Here is a 24222-nt window from a genome sequence, read left to right on the forward strand (position 1 = left end):
TTTAACTCATTTGGGAGGCCTTGATTTTTCCGCCCAAGGCATTTTCATCACAGGAACATCGAGTCTGCTTGGCATTTCATGGACTACCGTTTGCTTAAAGGTAAGACATGTTTTAATTGTTCTTAGTTAAACAATTCAAGTGTCTGTAGCAGTTAAACATTGTCTTAGGTTACTGCAAATTACCAAACATAGCAACTTTACTGTACAGCAAGTCAATTAAGTTATTCGAAGTCAATCTATGTCGTCTTTGATTTGACTAAATGCATTGCAATGATTGAAAAAGTAGTCTCAATGTCACAATTTAATGTGACTAACGTCATACCGTTATATAGTGGCCGTAGAATACGAGCTACTCTTTTATTTAATTTAGTGTTTTGGCCTCAGCCCAAGCTCCCCCTCCCCCACCTTAACAAGCTAGCTAGCATGTTTGGCACCATAATGGAGGAACAGACGTTGTTTTCAACGGTGAGAAGGCTAATCGTTTAAAGTTACTGCATTTAGTTTTTACAATTAAAATGTACTCAAGTAACATTTTTACTCAAGTAGCATGTTAAAAGCAGATTTCTAATCAGTTTTTATAACGTTACACATTTCGGAAGCCGTTTTGCATAGTTACATTTTGAGACAAAGTGCGCTGTTTCTTCTTTCTTCTTTTAATTTGGCGTTATTTTCATCGAACGTCTGTTATTGTGTTTTGAGCACAAAGGCTGGTGTTTTGCTAAACCCAAGTTCACCGGCTCTCACTGAGGCTCTCCATTAACGTTACGTTAGTTACATTCAGATGGAACAAACGGCTTCCTCGTTTTTTCCTGTTTTCTCGGAAAAACGTTATGCTTTCAAACTGTGGTTGCAGCTCACACTGACAGATAAACAGTTACAGTGAGATGCTGAATGTTGGGTTGAAATCAGTACTAGAGCTTCGTACTGACTCTGATCTGCCACAGAGAGAGTGAGAGAAATGTTTTGTTAGTCCGTTTTGGGCATCTTTGATTTTAATATTTATTGTTTTGCATTTGTTGATGTGCATATTACTTTAAAATCTGTTTCATATTTTTGTCTAACATCTTAAAACGATAGTTCATTTTTTGAAGTGGGATTGGATGAGGTATTCATCCATAGTAGGTATATTATAGAGCTGGATGATTTTGAAAAAATACTTAATTGTGATGATCTTTTCAGTGACATTACAGTTGCGAAATGATTTGCAATTTCTGTGGGAAATATAATTTTGTATAATTGTTTTCTTATTTTCATTGAAAATATTAAGATGATTATGGCGCGATTCTTGCAGGGATGTGTAACGGATGTTTTTTTTAAGTCTCTAGATTATAATGTGTAGGCCAGGACATCTTTGCAGCAGAACATTTAATTTAAAATCATTTTTTAAGATTTAAGAAATTTAAGAAATATTGTACCTCCTGTGATTTGAAAATCGCAGTAGGCTGTATTGCAATTTTGATCAAATTTTGATTAATTGTTCAGCCCTGGCACATTATTTAAAAACACCTTTTTTTCTTATTGTCTTAGGTTCTGGCCTATGGGGTGGCAGTGTAAGATCTGCAAGTCTTTGTCTGCAACAAAGGGGAATCTACTAAAACATTACAGACTACAACACGCAACATTTGGTCGTGGGCAAACCCAGCCATGTCTATATGACAGTTGTCCTTGCACATTTAAAACACAGGGTGCCCTTCGCACACATTTGTCCAGGTATCATACAGCTCATGTCAGTATACAGCCAGGAATCATCTCTGCTTTTAAGTGTTTAGTTTGCAGTGCTAGTTGTTCTACAGAGAGGGACTACTTTCAGCATATAGGAAATCACCTGAAGAGCCACGAAACTGTCTTTTGTGTATTTGAAGGATGCAGCTTTCGGACAAATATATACAATACATTTTTGAAACACAAAAGTAGAACACACAAATCCTATTCTTCGAGCGATTTTAAGCAAGGTGTGTATGAGAGTCACCACGATCAGATTGTTGACCATTCTGATTCATTAGAGGCCAGTGATAATGAGGGCACAAGTTTAGATTGTGATAAGGAAAGTGCTTCATACTTGGTTCTTCAAAGAATCGGTTTACTTCTGCTGAAGCTAGAAAGTGTCTATAATGCCTCAGTGAAGTGCATTGATGCCTTGGTTGAAGACCTTCAGTTCATTTCATCTTCAGCATCTGTTGAAGTTGTTAGAGATATACTTGATTCAACATTGAAGTTAAATAAGAGCATTGTTGACCAGGCCATCATAACAGACTTGGCAGAACAGTTGTGCAACTTCCATCCCATTAGTACAGCACTTGCTGTAGGTGGTCCACTTGGTTCAGCTTTTAAGAGAAGAAGGTATTTTAAGGAGCATTTCCAGTGTGTTGATCCTGTTGAATATATTCTTGATTCCCAAAAGAACAAGACCTTTCAATATGTACCTATTCTCGAGACTTTGCAGAAGGTTTTGAAGAATAAACACATTGCAGAGGGAATCTCATCCAGACATTTAAACAGTACTGGATATATTACGTCAACTTTTGATGGCAAACTTTTCAAGCAAAATGCCTTCTATGCTGGAGAAGAGACAAAACTCTCTATAATCCTTTATGTCGATGACTTTGAGGTGTGCAACCCACTAGGAACTTAAAAAAAAAAAAACACAAAATAACAGCCGTTTATTGGATTTTGGCAAATGTACCTTTCCAGTTGCAGTCTGCATTAACGTCGATACACCTAGCTTTACTTTGCAAAGCTGTTGATGTCAAACAGTTTGAATACAAAGCAGTTTTGGAACCCCTCTTGAAAGATCTTGCCACTCTAGAACAGGACGGGATTTTCATTTCCAGTGTTGGAAAAAGAGTTAAAGGAACTGTACACTGTGTTGTAGCCGATAATCTCGGTGCACATTCAATTAGTGGACTAGTTGAAAGTTTCACGGGGCCGTACATCTGTAGATTTTGTCTTGGACATTCTTCAGAGTACCAGACACACGAAGTGCGGACTGGAGTGTTTCCACCTCGGACAAAGAAGGACCATAGTTTGCATGTGCAAACTGTGAGAGAAAATCCAAATTTAACCCATTGCTTTGGCGTTAAGCGGTCGTGTCCATTGACTGATAAACTGAATCACTTTCATTTTGTGTCTGGGTATCCACCAGATGCACTACATGACCTTTTTGAAGGAATAGTCCCAAGAGAACTAGCATTGTGTTTTCAGACTTTCACCAAGAAGAAGTACTTTAATTTGACTGAACTCAACGAGTTAATCACACGTTTTCCCTATAAGGGCTCAGACAAAGCCAACAGCCCTCATGCAGTCCCTCAAAACTACATTCATCGCAGAACGATAGGAGGAAATGCCCATGAAAATTGGGCACTAATACGGTTGTTGCCAGTCATTGTTGGTTCACGGGTACCTGAGGATGATGCTGCCTGGCAGGTTCTTCTGACTTTAAAAGACATAGTTGAATTGGTGGTTGCCCCTGTTCATACAGTTGAAACTATTGCATATCTTGACTTTAAAATATCTGAGCATCGTGACAGATTCTTAGCAGTTTTTCCTGAAGAGACACTGACACCCAAACACCATTATTTAGAACATTACCCTGCACTGATTGCAGAGTATGGGCCTCTGGTTGGTGTATGGACAATGCGCTTTGAAGCGAAACACAGCTTTTTCAAGCAAGTTGTGAGGCACACAAAGAACTTCAAAAATATATTGGTGACCCTTGCTACAAAACATCAGATGATGATGGCATGCCATTTACATACAGATGTTGGAAAACAGCCATTGTGTGTCACAAAAATATCTGTGGTGCCTTTAGATGTGCTGCATTCAGACATACAGGAAGCTTTAAGAGAAACATCACCGCTTCTGTCTTCCGTGCAGTTAGCTAACACTGTCACCTGCTATGGAACAAAGTACACTGTTGGGATGATCTTGCCGTATGGCTCTACTAGGGGACTTCCTGACTTTGCTGAGATTATTCAGATAGCCATTTTTAACAACCGTGCACATTTTATTGTAAAGTTACTAGATGCATGGTATGAAGAGCATCTTAGATCTTTTCAACTAGAGAACACTGGCAAAATGGCTCTTGTTGAGCAGCAGAAACTTGGTGATGTGTACCCCTTGGCTGCATACAGTGTGGGAGGAAAACGCTTGGTTACACTCAAACGTCACATCTGTTATTTGTTTTAGGTAAGTTTGATAAATTATGGTAACCTTTACATCTCATAACATCTGTTTTTAAACCCATTGTTCTGGAAATATAACAACAGTATCCTTTTTTGTTGACATTTTAGGAATTTAATAATCATAATTATGGAACACACATTTAATGTTATGATTATAAGTGTGGTGTTCCACTTAAATAAGTACAGATTTTATTTATACATTTTCTTATACAGGTTTTTTTTCATGTACTGTATAAGAATATATTTAACTTTTGTCTATTCTTGTCAGGATGGCAGAGATGGAGGCAAAACTCAGAGTAATAATTGACGACCGAATTGAGAAGTTGGTCCTTCCATCAGGAATCCCGCCCACTGTGGAGGAGCTGCATAATATTGTGAAGGAGACCTTTGGGATTTCTACTGAGTTCAGTCTTCAGTATTTTGACTTGGAATTTGAAGATTATTTTACTCTTCACAACAGTGATCTTATCAAACACAAAGGCACCATAAAGGTTGTTCACACTTCTCCTATTCTTCTGAACTTGTATGCAGCTCATGAAAGTTTGGACATTTCCTTTGTTCAACAGTCCACTGACTGTGTCTCTGCATCGTTTGAAGAGTCAACTGCATCAAATGCAGAGTCATCTGCTGGAACATCTTCTTCACAGGACACCATTATCCTGTCTGGGCGCAGTACCACAGAACGCTGTCAGCCATGTCCAAAGCAGTTCCCCATTCCACAGTTTGCATACGAAACTGAGATGTACCTTGAAAGAGGCAATGAGGACTACAAGAAGAATGGAACACTTCTCACTACCTCTAAGATCAAGGCAGACATACTTGAGAAACTGGCTGAAACTGTATATACTTATACAGCCTATCCATCAGGTTCACAGATAAGTGATGTTGCTCAGGCACTTGTCAATAAATATCCTTTTCTCAAGGAACCCGGTTCCTTTGCAGGTTACTATGGCTGGCAGCAAAGCCTTAAATACAAGATGTCAAATTATCGCACCAAACTCAGAGGCTACGGTGTTCCTGAGGTGTTATGCAATGCACTGAAACACAAGACCCCTGCGGACAAGAAGTCTGCAAAGAATGTAAAAAAGCCTCGAAAAGCAGAGGTAAATTTCTTTCCTCCTTACCCGGCTGGAGAGGATGAAGAAAGTCAAGAACAAGAGAGGATTCAGTTGCTTACTGAAGTAAAGAAAAAGGACAACAACGCATTGATAAAAGAAAAGATGGCCAAAACATTTGCACACAGAAGAAACGAAATCATCAACCAATCACCCAGTATAGAGGACATCAAAGCCAGATGGCCCGCTCTATTTGAGACATCTCACGTGAGTTATAAGTGCATGCTAATCAGAAATATTCCTAGTCAATGTGAAGGATTGCATTTGTGATTCTGCATTTAGCTATTTGATACAAAATGTGTTGCGTTACTGTCATCTATTTTATAGATCATATTTGATCCGTCTTCTTGCTTTTGAAAAATGTCGTAAGAACAGTATGTATGTTTGTAATATTTGAGGCTTTAAAACTGGTTTCATGATTTGTCTTTCAGATCCAGGATGAGTTTCACAGAATCACAATGGTGCATCTTGAATCAAAGTTCATGTCCAAACTGGATGAATATACTCCTCGACTTCTGAACCTCTTCCACTCCAAGGGCGGAAGCATGGGGTTGAGATTGCAGGCTATCCTACTCAAGGTATCCTTCATTGAGCATTATGGTTGCTAATATTTTATTCTCAAAATTTTGTGTTTAAACTTCTGGAATATCATTACTTAAATTTACTGGAGGTTAGCCTGTGATTCTCTTTATAAATGGAATATGAAATAATCGCATGAGAATTTGTTTCAGTAGTGTTTTATTACACTGGTCCCCAAGACGGCACAGGAAGGATCCTTGAGCTTATTAACAGTAATATAAACCACCTGGTGTTTATTTTTTTCGTTTCAGACTCCAAGCAATCCTGACATCAACATGACCAGAGATGTTATCATTCGATGTTTGATGCTGTACCTTGGGGAATCTACAGATCAACTCTTAAAAGAGTACAATGTAAGTTGAAGTAGATGTTAAAATATAAAGTAGGTGATTTCTCTCATCTCTTCTACTTGGTATTCGTTGGAAAGTCAAATCACAAAATAGTCATAACTGTATTTCTCCCAGTAGTTATTGGCAAGCTATATCATTGTCCTCTGTTAAGTGTGTTTAAATTTTTATTTTCCATTAAGGAATTTTTAAGTGCTAGTGCAGAATGCTATCTCAATTTGATTTCACCAACTGGCATAATTTAAAACTTGTCAGTAATTTATGTAATTTTTTTCCTAAGAATGCTTTACCTAACCATAACTTGATTTTTTTTTAAGTCTTTGCAATTTGTCCCTAAAAGCGAGCTAAGAAATGATGGCCAAGACGCTGCTTTGTGAATACAAAGACATTTTTACAGAAAGACTGAGGCAATGCAGAATAAGATATTCATCAAGACAGTGCCAGGAAGAAATAATAGTGTAATGTGATTTAATTTCAGAAACTTCATTTAGAAATATTTGTAACTGTTCAGCTCATCATTGTATAATTGATTATATTATAATAATATAATATATTATTATGATTGATTTATATTTGTTGTTTTTTTTTTTTCATTTTTAAATTATGTGCATTTTTTTTAGTGTTATCTCAGATTTGTCTAAAACACTGACATAAATAGAGTGCATTACAAGCAACGGCTGACAAACTCCAGATTTTCTTGTCCTAACAGTTGTAAGCAATTTGGGAAATGGAACCTTCTCCTTTGGCTGTATTGTCTGATATGCACAATGTTCTTGCTATTACAGGATGCTGATGAAGACAGTGTGTCACAGGACCTTGCTGTTCAAAGCCTGAAGATCTACAATGTCAAAGCTAACATGTCAGAGGATCCAGACATCGGTATCGTGGTGGATGGCGTGAAAATTCTAACTGCTCTGGGTAACTTTCCAAGGGCTTGCTCCCTGCTTGTTGGGTTGGCATATGCTGTGAATCTTGCCTATCCAAAGGAGCTCAGATACACGTTTGAAGTGTTTCAGAAACTTCTCCTCGGGCTGGATAGTTCAAAGCTCTCCCCAAAAGTGAACAGCCTCAGGAATAAACTACTGGCTTAAGAAAACGGACCCTTGCTAAACAAAAGGGAATAGACAAGTCACTGTGAAAACCAACACGCAAAACTTTGTGAAATGCTCTGTGAAGTTAGTTACAATTAGGGTAATTTTCAGTTCAGTGGATTTCTGCATGTGTATTTTTTCTTGCAGTACATTACAGTTAACCACCCTTTTTCTAAGGACTGACCCCTTGTTCTCATATGTGGTAGTGCGGCCTGTTATATGGCTTTGGATCTGTTCAGGTCTGTCACATAAACCCTTGTCCCTTTTATACAGCATAGAGCATCCACTATTGCCTTTTTGGAGGGTCCATGCAGGCTTCACCACTGAAGGGTGATGATCTGCAGACTGCAAAACTTTGTTGTGTTTCATTTGCACTTTATATAATATGTTTTTGTTCAGTTCTGTCTTTCAACTTATTTTTCGAAAAGGAAAATAAGTGTCATGGAGCCAAGGGCCCCAACACAGTGACAAGATGTAGCATAAACATACAAAAAAAGAAAATGGAAGTTTTTATGCCTCCAAGGTCTCGCACATCTCTCACATCTTGTCATGTGTTTTCCCCAGGTACGTTTTATGTGCATACTTGTTTTGTGCTCTGCATGCCTCTTAAACATAAAGTGAACTCTTATGTGATTGATAAATTGTTGAAGCAAGCTTAACTGAGTCCAAGTTGATTGTTGTTGATGTGATGGTTCTAAAAATCATGTTAACTATACTTTGAGCAGAGTGGCACTATGTTTTTGACTTGATACTGATATATATTGCCCCTTCTCTGTTTTATTGTTGTATTTTGGAATTTTGCACTTGTTGGGTGCTGGATAAACACGTTTTATAAAGTTGCACAAATAAATGCTGCTGCTGTTTTATGCATTGTAATTTGTTGTTTTTTGATGCCACTCAAGTTTGGTCAGGATATTGGGTAAATTAGACACAGAAAAAGTATGGCAACAAAGTGACATTCAATATTATTGAATAGATTTAAAGTCCTATGATACAAATAAAAACTTAAAATTGATCAATTATTTTAGCTACAGATAAATAAGAACAACAGTGTTAATGTGTTGAATTAAGCAATAATGTGCTACAATATGAGTTGATATCATTTATATTATTTACTTAATCCAAATAATTTTTATGCTGATGTTTAGTAAATCTAAATCAATTTCACCCATTTAATTAATAAATATAAGTTAATTTCACCTAGATTATCCGTAAATAGGAATCAATTTCCCCCAGATATTTAGTAAATCTAAATCATTTTTGCTCAGATACTTAGTAAATAAAAATAAGTTTTCCTTGTAAAATTGACTTGGATTTACTAAATATTTTTTGGCAATATAACTTATCATTTGGCTTGATATTACTAAATCCAACACATTTCAGCTGTTGCTTTTATTAAGATGTACTTAATTTTTTTAAGTTAAGTTAAGTTAACATATTCAATACTTTTTAATCAAAATTGTATAACCTAAAATCTATTCAATTATATTATGTGTCACTTTGTTGCCACAATTTTTTTAAGTAACCATTGGTCAAATTTTTCTCAGTGCACTGACCCCGCTCTGTCAGTTTACATGGCCTACCACTTTGTGGCTAAGTGGCTGTCGTTCCCAAACACTTCCATTTTCCTATAATTAGAGGTGTGCCGATTGATCGGCCACCGATCATGATCGGCTGATTTCCATGAAAAAGTGTATGATCGTGATCGCGGATCACAGTCTCTTTTTGTCAATCACATTTATCTCACTTCGCAGCCTGCGTGTACAGCTGATCTCCTTTTGCCTTCACACTGCGCAATAGGAACAAAAGTACAAATAGCAGGTAAAGTAGTGCACGACTACCAACACTCACCCAGATTAGCATCACGGTTAGAAAGTGAAACAAATAATCAGAAAAATAATTCAAGTCTTCGAGCTTACGGTGTAAGACACCAGGATCTGCTCTGGCTGTTGAACTGCCGCTACTCACTGCTGGTAGTAATATTTCACAGACAGAGCGCTGCTCAATCTCCACCCAGCAGTGAACTCTCACACCGAACAGCTGCTTAAAGCTGGAGCATGTAACTTAAATAAAACGATTTTAGATATGTATTAAAACTTTCGCTGTCCTAACATAAGACAGATAATCTCTTAAAATAATTGATCTCCTCTGCCTCCTCTTGTTCTGCAGAATTACTCAGCTCGGTCAGAATCATCCAATCAGAACCAGCATTGATCAGCTAGCCCCTCTCAGAAAGTTTTGATTTAATAACTCAGGATTGTTTATTTTGATGTAACCTGTATTGGACTTTGAATGAATGTCTCCTTTATTACTTGACATTATTTGATATACTTTGATGATACGTGTTGTGAGATTTATTTGACTAATAATTTATGGTACTGAGAGCCTTACTGTTAAATATTGTTTTACTAATTGCAGGTGTTAGAATAATTATGTTTTGTTACCATTCTTACATAAGTAAGAATGGTAACAAATTGCTTTTCATTTAAAGGTTTAGTATTAACACCCAAGAGAGAAGGAATTTGTTAAAGTGTGTGAGACATAGCTAACCTTTCTTTAACCCTTAAAACATGTTCTTTGAAGACGGTCTGCTGAGAGATTCCTTAGTCGTAAAACTGTGTTTGTCATGTGTTAGTTCCTGGGGGCTCCTAATTTTATTAGCACCAGCCCACCAGTTATATTTGTGGGCATTTATGTTGTAAAAGGATGATGTTTGTACGGCTGATTGTGACATGTTATTTACACAGTATTAAGCATTTGTGCCCTTACTATTTGTATGATTTGACTACTGTGGTATTCTAATTCGTGTTTTTCATCTTTATTTGTAGTTTCACTCTGTTGGCATTGAAAGCAACGTCAATTAAAGTGACATACGCCTGTCAATCGTCTGAGAGTTTATCTATCTGCACAACTGTTACTTAGAAACACAGTGGGGGAAGAACAGTGTCTTCTCCTTCTGCAGAAGCTTGGTTAAAAACTCATAACGTTGTCTGTGGTTCTTTCTTTGTATTTAGGTAAACAAAAAATACCTATCAGCAGATTTTTCCGTTGTCTTTTTGACTGAATAGCTGCTGTATTTTGCCTGTAAGTATTTTGCATGTTTATGTATAAATTAGGTGAATGTATTGCCAGATCATTTTAAAATGTTGTCAGATCACTTGGCATCATTTATACCTAAAGCGAAAAATTAACAGTCAATCCAGGCAATTGGCAAAGATTGGTGATCGGCAATAATTGGCCTCATGGGTGATCGGTATCGAAATCGGCAGCAAAAAACCTGATCGGAGCATCCCTACCTATAATACAGCTGATTATGTAGGAATGAGTCAATTTCACAACTGGATTTGTTGCGCATGTAACCCAGGTTAATATAGCCTCATTAAAAATAAGCCTTTCCATAGAAACTAGCTATAAAATGCATAAATAAGAAATAAATAAATAAATAGAGAATAAATAGGTCCTAAAATAGTTAAAAATATAAAAAGTAATAATTACGAACATTAAGAATGCTGTATTTCATGTTATGATATTTTATTTGGTTAAAAAAATTGTATAAAACAGTATTATTTTGTCAGCAGCTAAAACCGTCAAGTTGAGTAAAATCTCTTATTCTGAAGGGTCACATTGATGTGTAGCCCATTTGACTTGCTCCAGCCAACCGGGTTGCTACATTCTCCGGCGCTCGAAGAAGAAGCAGAAGGAGCGAAGAAGAAGGAGAGAGAACGAAGAAGCAAAGAGTTGTGCTGTGAAACAGAGAGAGATAAGAGAAAATAGACGATTAAAAAGTCTACCTGCTGACTGGAAACCTTTTCCATTCTTCGGAGGAGGAGCTTTCCGCATTTTTTTACTGACTGCGTTCGGAGTGTTATATGTTACAGAACTGGACTTGGTGAGTTAAAAAGTGTATTTTATTTTCTGTGAAGGATGTATTTGTAAGACAATTTTATTTCATTGAAACGGAAAGCTAAATTGGCACATTTATGTTGTTTTATGTTCAAAAACCGTGGGTGAAGCATGTTTCCTCCACACACACGATGTTCAGCCGCCAAATCAGCGAGTATGTTATTTTATTCAGTACAAAGTAAAGTTAAAAGAACTTTTGTTATGCGTTGTTGGTTATTAAACCAGGCCTTTTAAGGTTCTGTTGGAAATTGGACCGGGAAATTCCTAGTCGATTGCTGAGTTGGATTCTGCTAGTGAGAAACAAGATGGCGAGCCGTAACCCAGGAGCCCTGTAACCGCCGTCTAGCAGGAGCTACGCCCTCTGCTGGACATTGCAATTCATCCAAACTGGTATGACCTGCCCATGTTTTCCTGCTGAAATAGCACTGGATTCAGAGAAACGGGATTAACCCTTCAGGAGCATCAGAAAGAAAAGACACTGATTTGAAGCACAAGTTATTCGGTCTTTTGCTGGATTGTTTTTGTTGTGTTTTATTGTTTTTTCTTTTCCCGAACCACATTCAATATCCGTTGTTAGTGTTTAATGTGAAATTGTCTGTTGGTTAAAATAGAAACAAGAAATGGTTAAAACAGGAAATTAAAAAACCTTAACTTCTTAAAAGAACTCTAAATAATTAGATTTAAAAGATTAAAACAACCAAACTGTAAATTGAATAGATTAACAGTATCAACTTGAACTTACATGGAACTATAACCTAGGTTAAAATGAATAGTATCATTTAATACCTAACATTAGGTTTAAAATTTCAAGCAGGGATAAATAAATTATTCCGAAAGAAACGGGGAAACTATTTTGGATTTAATTTCGTGTCATTGTACGTCAATTGTTTGTAATATTGTTGTTTCTTTTCTTTTCAACAAATAATAAGCCGGCAGTTTAAACTTATTTTCTGGTCTGTGGTCATTAATACACCTGCACATTCTCTACTCCCGTAGCCGAACACTGGTCTGATTGTCTGTTCTATAAACTGTAAACACATCGTGAGTGTTGCACGCAGGTGGCATCCTATCACAGTTTCATGCTGGAATTCACTGAGCTCCTGAGAGCAACCCATTCTTTCATATATGTTTGTAAAAACAGTTTGCATGCCTAATTGTATACCCCTTTCATACACCTGTAGCAGGGCCATGCAGAGACCTTTGGAGGGGCAGGGGCTCAAATTTAAAAAAGGGGCACGTTGAACAAAAACACAGTACAACAACATAGCAACAACCCATATTAATCAAGAATTTAATTGGATCCTACTATATCATTGCCATCATGCGGGGAAATGCAAACCAAATGTAGTCTATATTTTCCCCAACAGGTATAAAGTTGCTGTTTCTGCTGCTGACAGTCCTGGAGGGCTGAGTTGATCTGAGACTAGCTGTTAAACAGACCAGAGGAGAGAAGGTGTCTGGTTATAAAGTTATGAAATAAGCTAATTTGCTGCCATTTTACTAATTAAGCCCTAATAATATCTATTTAACCTCTAGAACAACCTGGCTGCAGACTGATTTATAGATCCAAAAAGCTCAAAGGGGTTAACTACAATCAAGGGGAGACAGTACAATACGGAGACTAAGAGACACAGAAACTCAAAATAAACACAGATACGGAACAGATCCTGACATTAACTCTATATAATAGTTTGATGTTAGCACCTCTAAGACCTAGAATTATAAGACTAGGATATCAAGGGAAAGAAAACTCAGTAGCTGCTGGTAGGGGCCATTCAGGGGCCTCCAGACATTCAGGGGCCTCCAGACACTAGAAATGGTTTAATTGTAACACAGACCATAGATCTAAACCTGTAGCATCCATTTAGAGAGAATAACAATGTTATTACATTTTATTTAATGCATTCAGCTGAGAAAAATAAATAGTACATTTAGGATTTAATTAGGAAGTTTACTTTGTAAAAGTTTAAAGAATCTTCTTGATAGTTTGATTGTTGTGTTACCATGGCTACAATATGGTGTAATCTTTGTGTTTGATTTGGTTTGTTCACAAATACATCACGGCCAATAACCAATAATCAGTGATTGATTTTAAACTCGGCCAATAAATCTAGTCTCCCTCTCACAGACTTAACCTTATCTATATTTAAACATGTTAGCGATGCTGAGGTTCTTAGTAGGACGGGTTCCGGGGGGTTCTGTCTAAGGCCCCATATTACCTTGGGCCAGCCAGGCATGAACAGCCGCTGCGATGCACATCTCTGGAATCTACCTGGAATCCCCCGGTGGCCCCTATGTCAGTCAGCCGATGCTTTGGAGACATTTTGATTCATTTAATTGTGGCATGTTTGGCTTTATGCTGTGGTTCTAATTATTAATACAACATTTTCTCTGATGTTCATTTTGTGAACTCTAAATGCTTTGGGCCAATCTTCCTTTAACACTTGAGGTTCTGCAGTAACTTCTATTTACAGCCGCGAACCTCCAGCCCAGATCCCGTCAGCAGAGGCTTTAATCTGCCTGGTAGAAACGTTAAGGAGAAGCAGAGCGAACAGAGAGCAGGTGGTACAACACGGTACCAGGTGGTACTGGGGCTTTGAGCTGCGTTGCAACTCGCGGTGACAGTCGCAGTGCCGTGTCTTATATCAGGACGTCTGATAAAGACAGACATTCTTTATATCTGTCAGTGGGACAGGGATAGCTACCATAACCCTAACCCGAGGAGGGTTTTTCCCCGCTATTGCGAGGACAATTATGAAAATATAAATAGAAACAGTTTTTCTAACGTCAGCATCAGACCTATGTTTTTATTCACAAACCAGTGTATGAAAAAATATTCTTGCCCATAATTTGATAGTTAGAGGCACATATATTTAGCTAAATATTATTGCTGAGGGGCACAAGCAGGTCTTCTGACAAACAGATTAAAAATAAAAAATACAAAAAAATAAATTTAAAAAAAACTCAAAAAGGGCGCTAGGGACATCAAGGATAAAAAGGGCAGGGGCTCAAGCCCCCTTTGCCCCCCCTCTGCACGTGCCTGACCTGTGGCCATGGAAGTGATTGGATTTTGATCATTTGGATGGGTGAGCAAATACTTTTGGCAATTTAGTGTATGTGTGGTCTATGTTTGAGAGTTCCAGTTTGCTATTATATCTGACAGCATCTCCCTAATTCCCACTAAAGGCAGAGTAGCAGGTAGGAGGGAATTACTACTGGTACAAACCCGCCAAGCTGATTAGCTATCGACTGCTCTCAAACCCAGGAAAGCCATCCTCTCTTTCCCTCTCTCCTTCTCTTTATGTGCGTGGGTGTGTGTGTGTGTTAGGATAGTGTTATACATAGGAACACTCCTGCAAAAGAGATGGACTACTGTGTTTATCACACTCTTCCTGCTTTGAAACAAATATTTGTATTAACAAAATGTCACTTAGGGAAATACTTGGTGGTTTGTGTAAGCAGCACAAACCACCAATCACTGCAGTTGTGAGGGAATGAAACTGCTAGTTGATATAAACCTGAAAGACCCATATTTGTATAAGTATCAGCTCAACAGTGACTTATGGGTATTTCTGAGGGACAAATCTAACGTACATTATTTAAGTGTTTATTATTTCTTATTTTCATTTGATCCACTGTTGAGTCAAGGGCTCATCCCTCAAAGAACTAGGACAACTGCGCCACATGCAGTTAAAATACACACCTACTAATTATTGCAAATAATTCTTCTAGATGACCAAGAATTATTTGCAATAATATTTATTGGTCAACTAGAAGAATTATTATTCTTGTAGAATAATAATAGATGGAAACAGGAGGCAGAAGAGGTGGATACAAAAGCAGATAAAAACGGTGGATGGAACTGTGAAAGTTTAGAGTTTTTATGCTTAAAATTTTCAAAGTTCACAATTTCAAATGGACAGTCTTTACAGTGAAGATACCGAATTACTTTTCAAATAAAGACTAGAAGAACAAATATTTTACATGTTCTATTTCTGTTTGGGATGTTCATTATTTTGATCACCCTCCTAGAGAAATAAATGTAAATCCCATAGAGTTTTGATGTTTGGGAAAAAATACATATAGATACACAAATGGAGGTATGTGAATATGAGGTGTGCCGATCGATTGGCCACCGATCACAATCAGCTGATTTCCGTGAAAAAGTGTGTAATTGGTGATAGCCGATCACTGTCTCTTGTTGCCGATCACCAAAAACGATCACCTAAATCTTATTTCGCAGCCTGCATGTGCAGCTGATCTCCCTTTTCCTTCACACTGCGCAAGTGCGCAGCAACAAATCCTAAGCAATGTTGTGAGGAATTATAACGCTCTGAGAGTGAATGGGGAAGTTTGCATGTTCCGCCGAAGAAATACCTTGGGGGTGAAGCATGTCAAAATGCATCAACACAACGAATCTATATGACATTTAAAAAACTAACATTTAACAGAGTTTGGCTACATCTAGGCTCACTGCAGGCGAGAGACATCAGGAGCGATCAGATAGCAGGTAAAGCAGCAGACAGCTACCAATACTCACCCGGTAGAGCATAATGGTCAGAAAGCTAAACAAAATAACCCGAAAAATAATTAAAGTCAACAAGCTGAGCTGGCGATGTAAGACGCTGGTTCTGCTCCCCCTGTTTGTTGGACCGTGGCTACGCCATTGTAGTAATATTTTACAGAAATAGTGGATTTTTCTTCAACCAGCAGGGGGCTCTTTAGCAGGAAGTGAATCATTGGAAGTCAAAATTGGAAATCAAAGAAGAAAGTGCTCATTTTCATTTAGAACAAGAATGGGCTCTTTGCATGTCTGTCGGGAACCGGGGTTTTGTCCCTTTTGTGGGTTCTGTTTTTTCTTTTTTGCTCCACTTTTTGCTACTCACCTTCCATCCACTACATGGTGCCAGGCCCACCTTTTTCCAGAGAGGTGTGTCATCACCTTCCACACCAGTACTCAATCAGCTCATCAGTCCTGGTGTACAAGAGGGCCGCGCCACCAATACTTCGACGCTGGAGTGTTAGCCTTCCATGGTGGTCTAAGCCCCAACGTGAGCAATCTAAAATTCTTTCCTTGAAAGACCTTGGAGTAATTCCACGTTGTCCTTCTTTTGTTTTCAGCATCTCCAGTTTCCTCCGGCGGGCAGTATTTCTTCTCATCAGTCCTCCTTCACGCCCGAGCCTACCTGTCCGCCCTCCACCACTTCCTCACGTCAATACCTGGATCCTCCTCCACCAAGACCCTGGATCACCTGGAACCACACCAGGATTGATACTTCGGACCTCCTGAGTAAACCCCCAGACAAGTTCCCTTCTCTCCAAGTAAGATTGATCCATTACTACTACCAACATCCCCATTTCCGATTACCGTGAACTCACCACCTCCCTTGCCGTTTTTCCTTAGTGTGCCGATTGTTTCCTGAGCCATTCCCCCCCGGATTTGGACCGTTTTCCACCTATCATTTATTTTCCAATAAACTGCCTTTACTGATTTCGTCTCTCCTGTGTAGTGTTCTGCATGTGGGCAAAACAAATTGAACCTAACATGACAACGTCAGCTTCCGCGTTCAAGGAAAAGCGGCTCGATCGTTTCCGATCTCTTGAAAATGGCACTTTACACTGGGTATTTGCAGGGCTTGTCCAAGGTAACAGTTAATGATGTACATCGATCCGAAGCCCCAACAAGTAAGCTGGAGAAAGGTTTTAAGATGTACGCCTCGTTATACGAAGGTGAGTTTTACTTTCTTTAAACTTTGTGGCTAACAAAGTGTTAGCCTTTTTATTTGGCCAGGCAGTGTATATATATACGTTTCCAGTTTTTTAAACAAACTTTGTAGATGTGGCTTATAGTGAGGTGCACTCTATAGTTCGGAAAATACAGTAAGCTAACTTGTAGACTGTGACCTTTGGGTAGAGCATGAGCAGATGCAAGGGAATGACATGTTGAGATTAATGAGGACTGATGAGTTCAAATTAGCATCTCCTTCCACTTCCACCTTCTGTGTTTGTTGCACACTTACACATATTTAGGCTCTGTAAACAGAACGTAGAGCACATAAGCAGAATATACAACACTTTTTTTCTGCACAACTGTGTGGAAGTGTGAAAAGATATGCACAAAGCCCTCTGAAACATTCATTAATTACCCTTTGTTTTATATGTATTATGGCTTACTTTTGTCAGACTGCTGTTCTCTCCACTGCTCAGTTGGAGCACAGGGGAGAAATGGTCAAGGTTTGCCAACAAGTCCTCCTATTTTTGTCTCTTTGTCCACTATAATTCAAAGACCTGTTTCAGTTTACTTAAAGTCCCACTGACAAATACACAAATTTAAATAATTCATTTTTATTAGTGGGGATTTTATAAAATAACCTCATATGTCTTTACTACTCATATAAAAACAATGAATTAGCCCTTGTCTTTTTGTTCAACCTCTGCCGTGTTATACTGCCTTGGTAGTGATGTAACCAACCAGCATTTTCAGAGCCAAGTGCAAGCTTGTTTTTGTTTGCCCCCACCATACGTGGTGTGTTTGCGACAGGTGAAGCCTGGCAGTCCACCAGGCTTATAATACACTGGGGCAAACACTGAGCTGCATGCTAAAACTTTAGAGACCTCTTTCTAAAGTTAGTCTTACCTGACTTTCATGGCTCTTTCTATAGCCATGAAAGTCAGGTAAGATTGTATGGCAGTTTCAAACTTGACTCAGTAAAAAAATAATAATTTTGCCCAATTACACAGTTGCTATTGAGGGGGAAAAAAAGCTAAATGAAACAGGAACAGAAACATTTTGATAAACTCAATCAAAGCTCAATTTCTGTACATGAAAAAAGAACACCTATCAAAGAACAAAGATGTTCCTTGATCAAAAATAAAATTAACATTGAGCGAATGTCTCTACATTCACCCATTACAAGGACACCCTAACACAAATTAATTTTTACTCCAAAATTAAGATTTAGTAATAAATTGGCTGATAAACAGCACGAAAAAAGGAAAGCAAGACAACAAATATGGAGGGCAAACAAACAGAACCCCATTCTTGTCAACTCTGGAAGAAACAGAGGACAAAACAGATGCTAAAGGTGGAGGCCAAACATGAAGTTTTTAAAAGCTACAAAAAATAAACCTTTTATTTTGAAGTCATTGTTGTTGTCCAAACAGAGACACAAAGGTGTGTGCCCACTGGATTCAATCACAGCAGCTGCCATTCTACTGGGAATGTGCAATGAATCATGGGATTGATGATGCGCTCTTGCACGGGAACACGCAATTTCTACTGCCCAGTAGATGAAAAGAGGAAGGAATGGATGCAGAGAGCAAATAAGAGACAGAAAAGCCTGAGACAGACTTAACAGAATGTGTTAAGTTATCTGGGAGGGCCTGGAGTCCCTCTGCTTCTACTGCCAGCCTCAATGACCTGCTACCAAAGCACAGAACCTCAGCTGGTAGAGAAGACAAGAAACAGGAAGGAGATGTGTATGAAAGTTGTAGTAGAAGAGATCTCCATACATTGTTGAGCCTAGTTAAATTGTGTATTTTGTACAGGCAGAAATGTAAAACTGCAATATCACACCAAGTCTTCCTGTCTTTGTTTTGGTGCCAAGTCCTCTCTCTGCAGAGGGCAAAATGAAAATTCAGCACCACGCTATCAAATTCTCATATATTCAGACCAATATATCCCAACTCCACACAAGTAAAAGGGGTGGGCATGCATGCAATGCATGTACAAATCTGCCCATGTACATGCAAACCATCTTACACTTAGAACACATAAGCTCTAGGAACCTTCCTTGTTTCAATCTCACAAAGCAGACCTGCACCTTTCTCTGCGAATTAACGTAAGTGAAGAAACCTAAGAATGATGGGAGCCCATGAATGAAGGCTACAGAAGAAGAGGAGCAAAGATAACAGGTACTAGTGTACAAGGATGGACAAATAGGAAAAGAAATATGATGACATAGTCAGGTTACAACAGAAAAAAAACTACTCAAAATTTGAATATATTGCAGAGAAAGGTGTGACAGTTCAGCACAAAATCTAAAAAATAAAATCCCACCATATGACAATATGATGCACAAAAGAAAAAAAATGAAATGAAAATGTCTGTCTGTTATCCATGGATTGATTGAGCACTACTCTTTTAGCATGTATCATGATGAGTAAATATAAATTGCATATCTTGGCAAATAATTACGGTATATGTGTGATCCTTTCTTGAAGCTGTGTTAGGAATTAAATCATCAGTTAATGACAATTTTCTGTTGATGAAATTATTCATTTTTGTATATGTTAACTGGTGTATCACATAGATTCTACTTTTCTAGAAACCCAAAAGCTTATAGAAAAGATGGATGAAGAATGTTTTATGAATGGGGTGGGCTAGATATGCTTTTGCCTAATAGTTCAGAAAGAGAATAAGACAAGGCACAGGTGATTACAACAAGAAGCACATAAAGATTATGAAGGGAACCTATACTGAAAAACGAGTGTTTTCCTGTAACCACATTGCCCTTTTGGAGGTGTGGCTAACCGCCCTTCATATAGACTGGAGGAAAAGCCACTCACCTTTTTCTGTGGCGAATGATAGCTACTGATTGGCATTTCACATATTTGGTAACAGTGTCTGTGCTCATATGTCACAGGTTTTTTAATACTGTTTTACTTATTTTAAAATTGTTGAATAATGTGATATTAGTTACTTTCTTAGCATTTAACTTTGTATTTGTTCCTGTATGAGAGCTTAGATGTTCTGTAAGATCCATGTTAAATGCTTTCCTATAGAACCATTAAGATGTGTGCATTTGTTTCTTTCAGAAGCACATTTTATTTGAGCCTAAAGTGGTTTCACCTGCAACAAATGATTTGAACTCCCCTGCATCATATTGTCCTGGTGCCCTCTCCAGGGGAGTGACTCTCTACTGTACACAAAATACATGGGTCAAAGACTATAGCCTACTGAGAGGAAACAATTTTTAATTGCTGATTTATTTGTCTACCTATGTTTTACTTTTGCTTTTTTTTTTTTACTTATTTTCAATTTTAATTTTGTTTTCCATTCTTTTGTGTTAATTTCATTAACAAAGAACAGTGAGGAATTATTGCAGAAAAACTTTAAGCTTGACTTTTCTGTTTTGACTCCCTTAATGAGCAACTCAATAGATATTTTTTTAACCATGCATGAACTTTGTTTTCACAGAAAGAAAAATGTAATCCAAACATTTGCAGAGGCCTGTTTTCTCTCTGTATATGTTGCTGACAAAATGGAGGGCTGTACGAAGAGGAAGTGAAAGTTTGTCTCATGGTGACGATTATAAAAAGCACAATTTTACTGTGTAAACTCACACTCAGCCTCTGAGACTCTTCAACATATATTTTGTCATAAATACAATGACAAAATATGTGTTGTGTTGCTCTAATTGAGCCAGTGTCTTCATATCTTAATAGAGAACTTCCTAGACACTCTATACGTAGACCTGTTGCCTTGGCAACTGAAACAACACTTCTGCTAACCCACAGAACGGAGAGTAATATAATGACCAAAATTCCCTGCAAAATAGTTAACTTCCTGCTTTTGAAGCGATCTCCAGTCACACTGCATTCAAATCACATCAGAGTTCACTTCAACCGAACCTAGACCAAAGTTTTTAGGTGGACCAGAGTTTGCTCCTTTGGTCCGCATGAGAGTTTGATTGTGCATCCGCACCTCTCCAAACAAACTGGACATTCTAGCCAAACAAACCAGTTTCATTAAGGTGGACCAAAAGGCTGGTGTGAATGCACCCTAAAGGACTGTTTGGTAAAAGAATCAAGGCAACACTCCAGATATGTTTTTGATGAGGGAATAACATAGTAACATGATGTAATGCTAAAAAACCAAAACAAAAAAAAGACCAAATCTAAAAGTGTGTACCAACAAGAACATTGAACATCCTTAACCAGAACCAAAAGCCTTCCAGTCTTCATGTGAGCTTCCAGCAGAGCCCAAAGGTTCTGTCAAGTTTCTTCATTAGTCAAGCTGAGAAGCAGGTCTAGTCTAGTCACTAGTCTAGTAAAAAATGCCAATACATCAACAATAAACAATAAAACAATAATAAAATTTTAAAAAATAGCAAATGGTAACTTTTCAATCAAAATAGAAAATGAAAAATATGATTATGTCAATTTAACACTAAAACAATTATTTTACTCCTCCATGGGCTGCCACCTTATCGTGGTGGAGGGGTTTGAGTGCCCCAATGATCCTAGGAGCTATGCTGTCTGGGGCTTCATGCCCCTGGTAGGGTCACCCAAGGCAGACAGGTCCTAGGTGAGGGACCAGACAAAGTGCAGCCTGAAGACCCCAATGATGAGTAAAAACATTGGACTTGGTATTCCCTCGCCCGGACGCGGGTCACCGGGGCCCCACTCTGGAGCCAGGCCTGGAGGGGGGGCACGATGGCGAGCGTCTGGTGGCCGGGCTTTTACCCATGGAGCCCGGCCGGGCTCAGCCCGAAGAGGAAACATGGGCCCCCCCTTCCATGGGCCCACCACCCGTGGGAGGGGCCATAGGGGTCGGGTGCACTGTGTGATGGGTGGCGGCCAAGGGAGGGGACCCTGGCGGTCCGATCCTCGGTTGCAGAAACTGGCTCTTGGGACGTGGAATGTCACCTCTCTGGTGGGGAAGGAGCCGGAGCTAGTGCGTGAGGTCGAGAGGTTCCGGCTAGAAATAGTCGGTCTCACCTCGACGCATGGCTCTGGTTCTGGAACCAGTCTCCTTGAGAGGGGCTGGACATACTTCCACTCTGGAGTTGCCCAGGGAGAGAGACGTCGGGCAGGAGTGGGCATACTTGTTGCTCCCCATCTCGGCGCCTGTACGTTGGGGTTCACCCCGGTGAACGAGAGGGTAGCATCCCTCCGCCTACGGGTGGGGGGACGGGTTCTGACTGTCGTTTGTGCTTACGGGCCGAACGACAGTTCAGATTACCCACCCTTTTTGGAGTCCTTAGAGGGGGTACTGGAGAGTGCTCCTCCTGGGGACTCCCTTGTTCTGCTGGGGGACTTCAACGCTCACGTGGGCAACGACAGTGAGACCTGGAGGGGCGTGGTTGGGAGGAACGGCCCGCCCGACCTGAACTCGAGCGGTGTTCTGTTGCTGGACTTCTGTGCTCGCCATGGATTGTCCATAACGAACACCATGTTCAAGCATAAGGGTGTCCATATGTGCACTTGGCACCAGGACACCCTAGGCCGCAGTTCGATGATCGACTTTGTCATCGTTTCATCGGATCTGCGGCCGTATGTCTTGGACACTCGGGTGAAGAGAGGTGCGGAGCTGTCCACTGACCACTACCTGGTGGTGAGTTGGCTCCGGTGGTGGGGGCGAAAGCCGGTCAGACCTGGCAGGCCCAAACGTGTTGTGAGGGTCTGCTGGGAACGTCTGGCGGAATCCCCTGTGAGACGGAGCTTTAACTCCCATCTCCGGCAAAACTTCGAACACGTCCCGGGGGAGGTGGAGGACATGGAGTCTGAGTGGACCGTGTTCCGTGCCTCCATTGTCGAGGCGGCCAATCGGAGCTGTGGCCGCAAGGTTGTCGGTGCCTGTCGCGGCGGCAACCCTCGAACCCGTTGGTGGACACCTTCGGTGAGGGATGCCGTCAGGCTGAAGAAGGAGTCCTATCGGGCCTTTTTGGCCTGTGGGACTCCGGAAGCAGCTGATGGGTACCGGCGGGCGAAGCGGCATGCGGCTCGGGCGGTTGCTGAGGCAAAAACTCGGGCGTGGGAGGAGTTTGGAGAGGCCATGGAGAAAGACTTCCGCACGGCTTCGAGGCGATTCTGGTCTGCCATCCGGCGTCTCAGGGGGGGGAAGCGGTGCAGCACAAACACTGTTTATAGCGGGGATGGTGTGCTGCTGACCTCTACTCGGGACGTTGTGGGCCGGTGGGCAGAGTACTTCGAAGACCTCCTCAATCCCACCAACATGCCTTCCACTGAGGAAGCGGAGCCTGGGGACTCTGGGTTGGGCTCTCCAATCTCTGGGGGCGAGGTTGCCGAGGTGGTTAAAAAGCTCCTCGGTGGCAAGGCCCCGGGGGTGGATGAGATCCGCCCGGAGTTCCTTAAGGCTCTGGATGTTGTAGGGTTGTGTTGGTTGACGCGACTCTGCAATATCGCATGGACATCGGGGGCAGTTCCCCTGGATTGGCAGACTGGGGTGGTGGTCCCCCTGTTCAAAAAGGGGGACCGGAGGGTGTGCTCCAATTATAGAGGGGTCACACTCTTAAGCCTCCCTGGCAAGGTCTATTCAGGGGTCCTGGAGAGGAGGGTCCGTCGGATAGTCGAACCTCGGATTCAGGAAGAGCAGTGTGGTTTTCGTCCTGGTCGTGGAACACTGGACCAGCTCTACACCCTCGGCAGGGTCCTGGAGGGTGCATGGGAGTTCGCCCAACCAGTCTACATGTGTTTTGTGGACTTGGAGAAGGCGTTCGACCGTGTCCCTCGGGGAGCCCTGTGGGGGGTTCTCCGGGAGTATGGGGTACCGGGCCCTTTGATACGGGCTGTCAGGTCCCTGTATGACCGGTGTCAGAGTCTGGTCCGCATTGCCGGCAGTAAGTCGGGCTCGTTTCCGGTGGGAGTTGGACTCCGCCAGGGCTGCCCTTTGTCACCGATTCTGTTCATCACTTTTATGGACAGAATTTCTAGGCGCAGCCAAGGTGTTGAGGGGATCCGATTTGGTGGCCTTAGGATCTCATCTCTGCTTTTCGCAGACGATGTGGTCCTTTTGGCTTCATCGGATCGTGATCTGCAGCTCTCGCTGGAGCGGTTCGCAGCCGAGTGTGAAGCGGCCGGGATGGGGATCAGTGCCTCCAAATCCGAGGCCATGGTCTTGAGCCGGAAAAGGGTAGAGTGCCTTCTCCGGGTCAGGGGGGGTGTCCTGCCCCAAGTGGAGGAGTTTAAGTATCTCGGGATCTTGTTCACGAATGGGGGAAGAAGGGAGCGGGAGATCGACAGGCGGATTGGCGCAGCGTCT

General features: G+C 40.5%; 2 protein-coding genes across 5 annotated transcripts in view; one reads left to right on the forward strand and one right to left on the reverse strand.

Moving 5' to 3' along the window:
* LOC114145204 (protein sidekick-1-like) overlaps positions 1-24222 on the reverse strand; it is a 493057-nt gene that overhangs the window by 319373 nt on the left and 149462 nt on the right. The window lies entirely within an intron of this gene.
* Positions 227-8189, forward strand: LOC114145205 (uncharacterized). Of its 3 annotated transcripts, none has more exons than XM_028018673.1 (4): positions 227-465; positions 5728-5874; positions 6127-6228; positions 7008-8189. In XM_028018673.1, exons 1-4 carry the CDS (start codon positions 271-273, stop codon positions 7311-7313), a joined length of 750 nt encoding a protein of 249 aa, XP_027874474.1. In that variant the 5' UTR covers positions 227-270; the 3' UTR covers positions 7314-8189. The 3 variants fall into 3 exon arrangements, 2 of the variants coding, with proteins under 2 accessions (XP_027874474.1, XP_027874475.1); XM_028018674.1 differs by lacking the exon at positions 227-465 and adding an exon at positions 5380-5503; XR_003595629.1 differs by lacking the exon at positions 227-465 and adding an exon at positions 5399-5503 and having other exon boundaries at positions 5728-5896; positions 7008-7797.

Source organism: Xiphophorus couchianus, chromosome 5, assembly GCF_001444195.1.
Source record: "Xiphophorus couchianus chromosome 5, X_couchianus-1.0, whole genome shotgun sequence".
Lineage (NCBI taxonomy): Eukaryota > Metazoa > Chordata > Actinopteri > Cyprinodontiformes > Poeciliidae > Xiphophorus > Xiphophorus couchianus.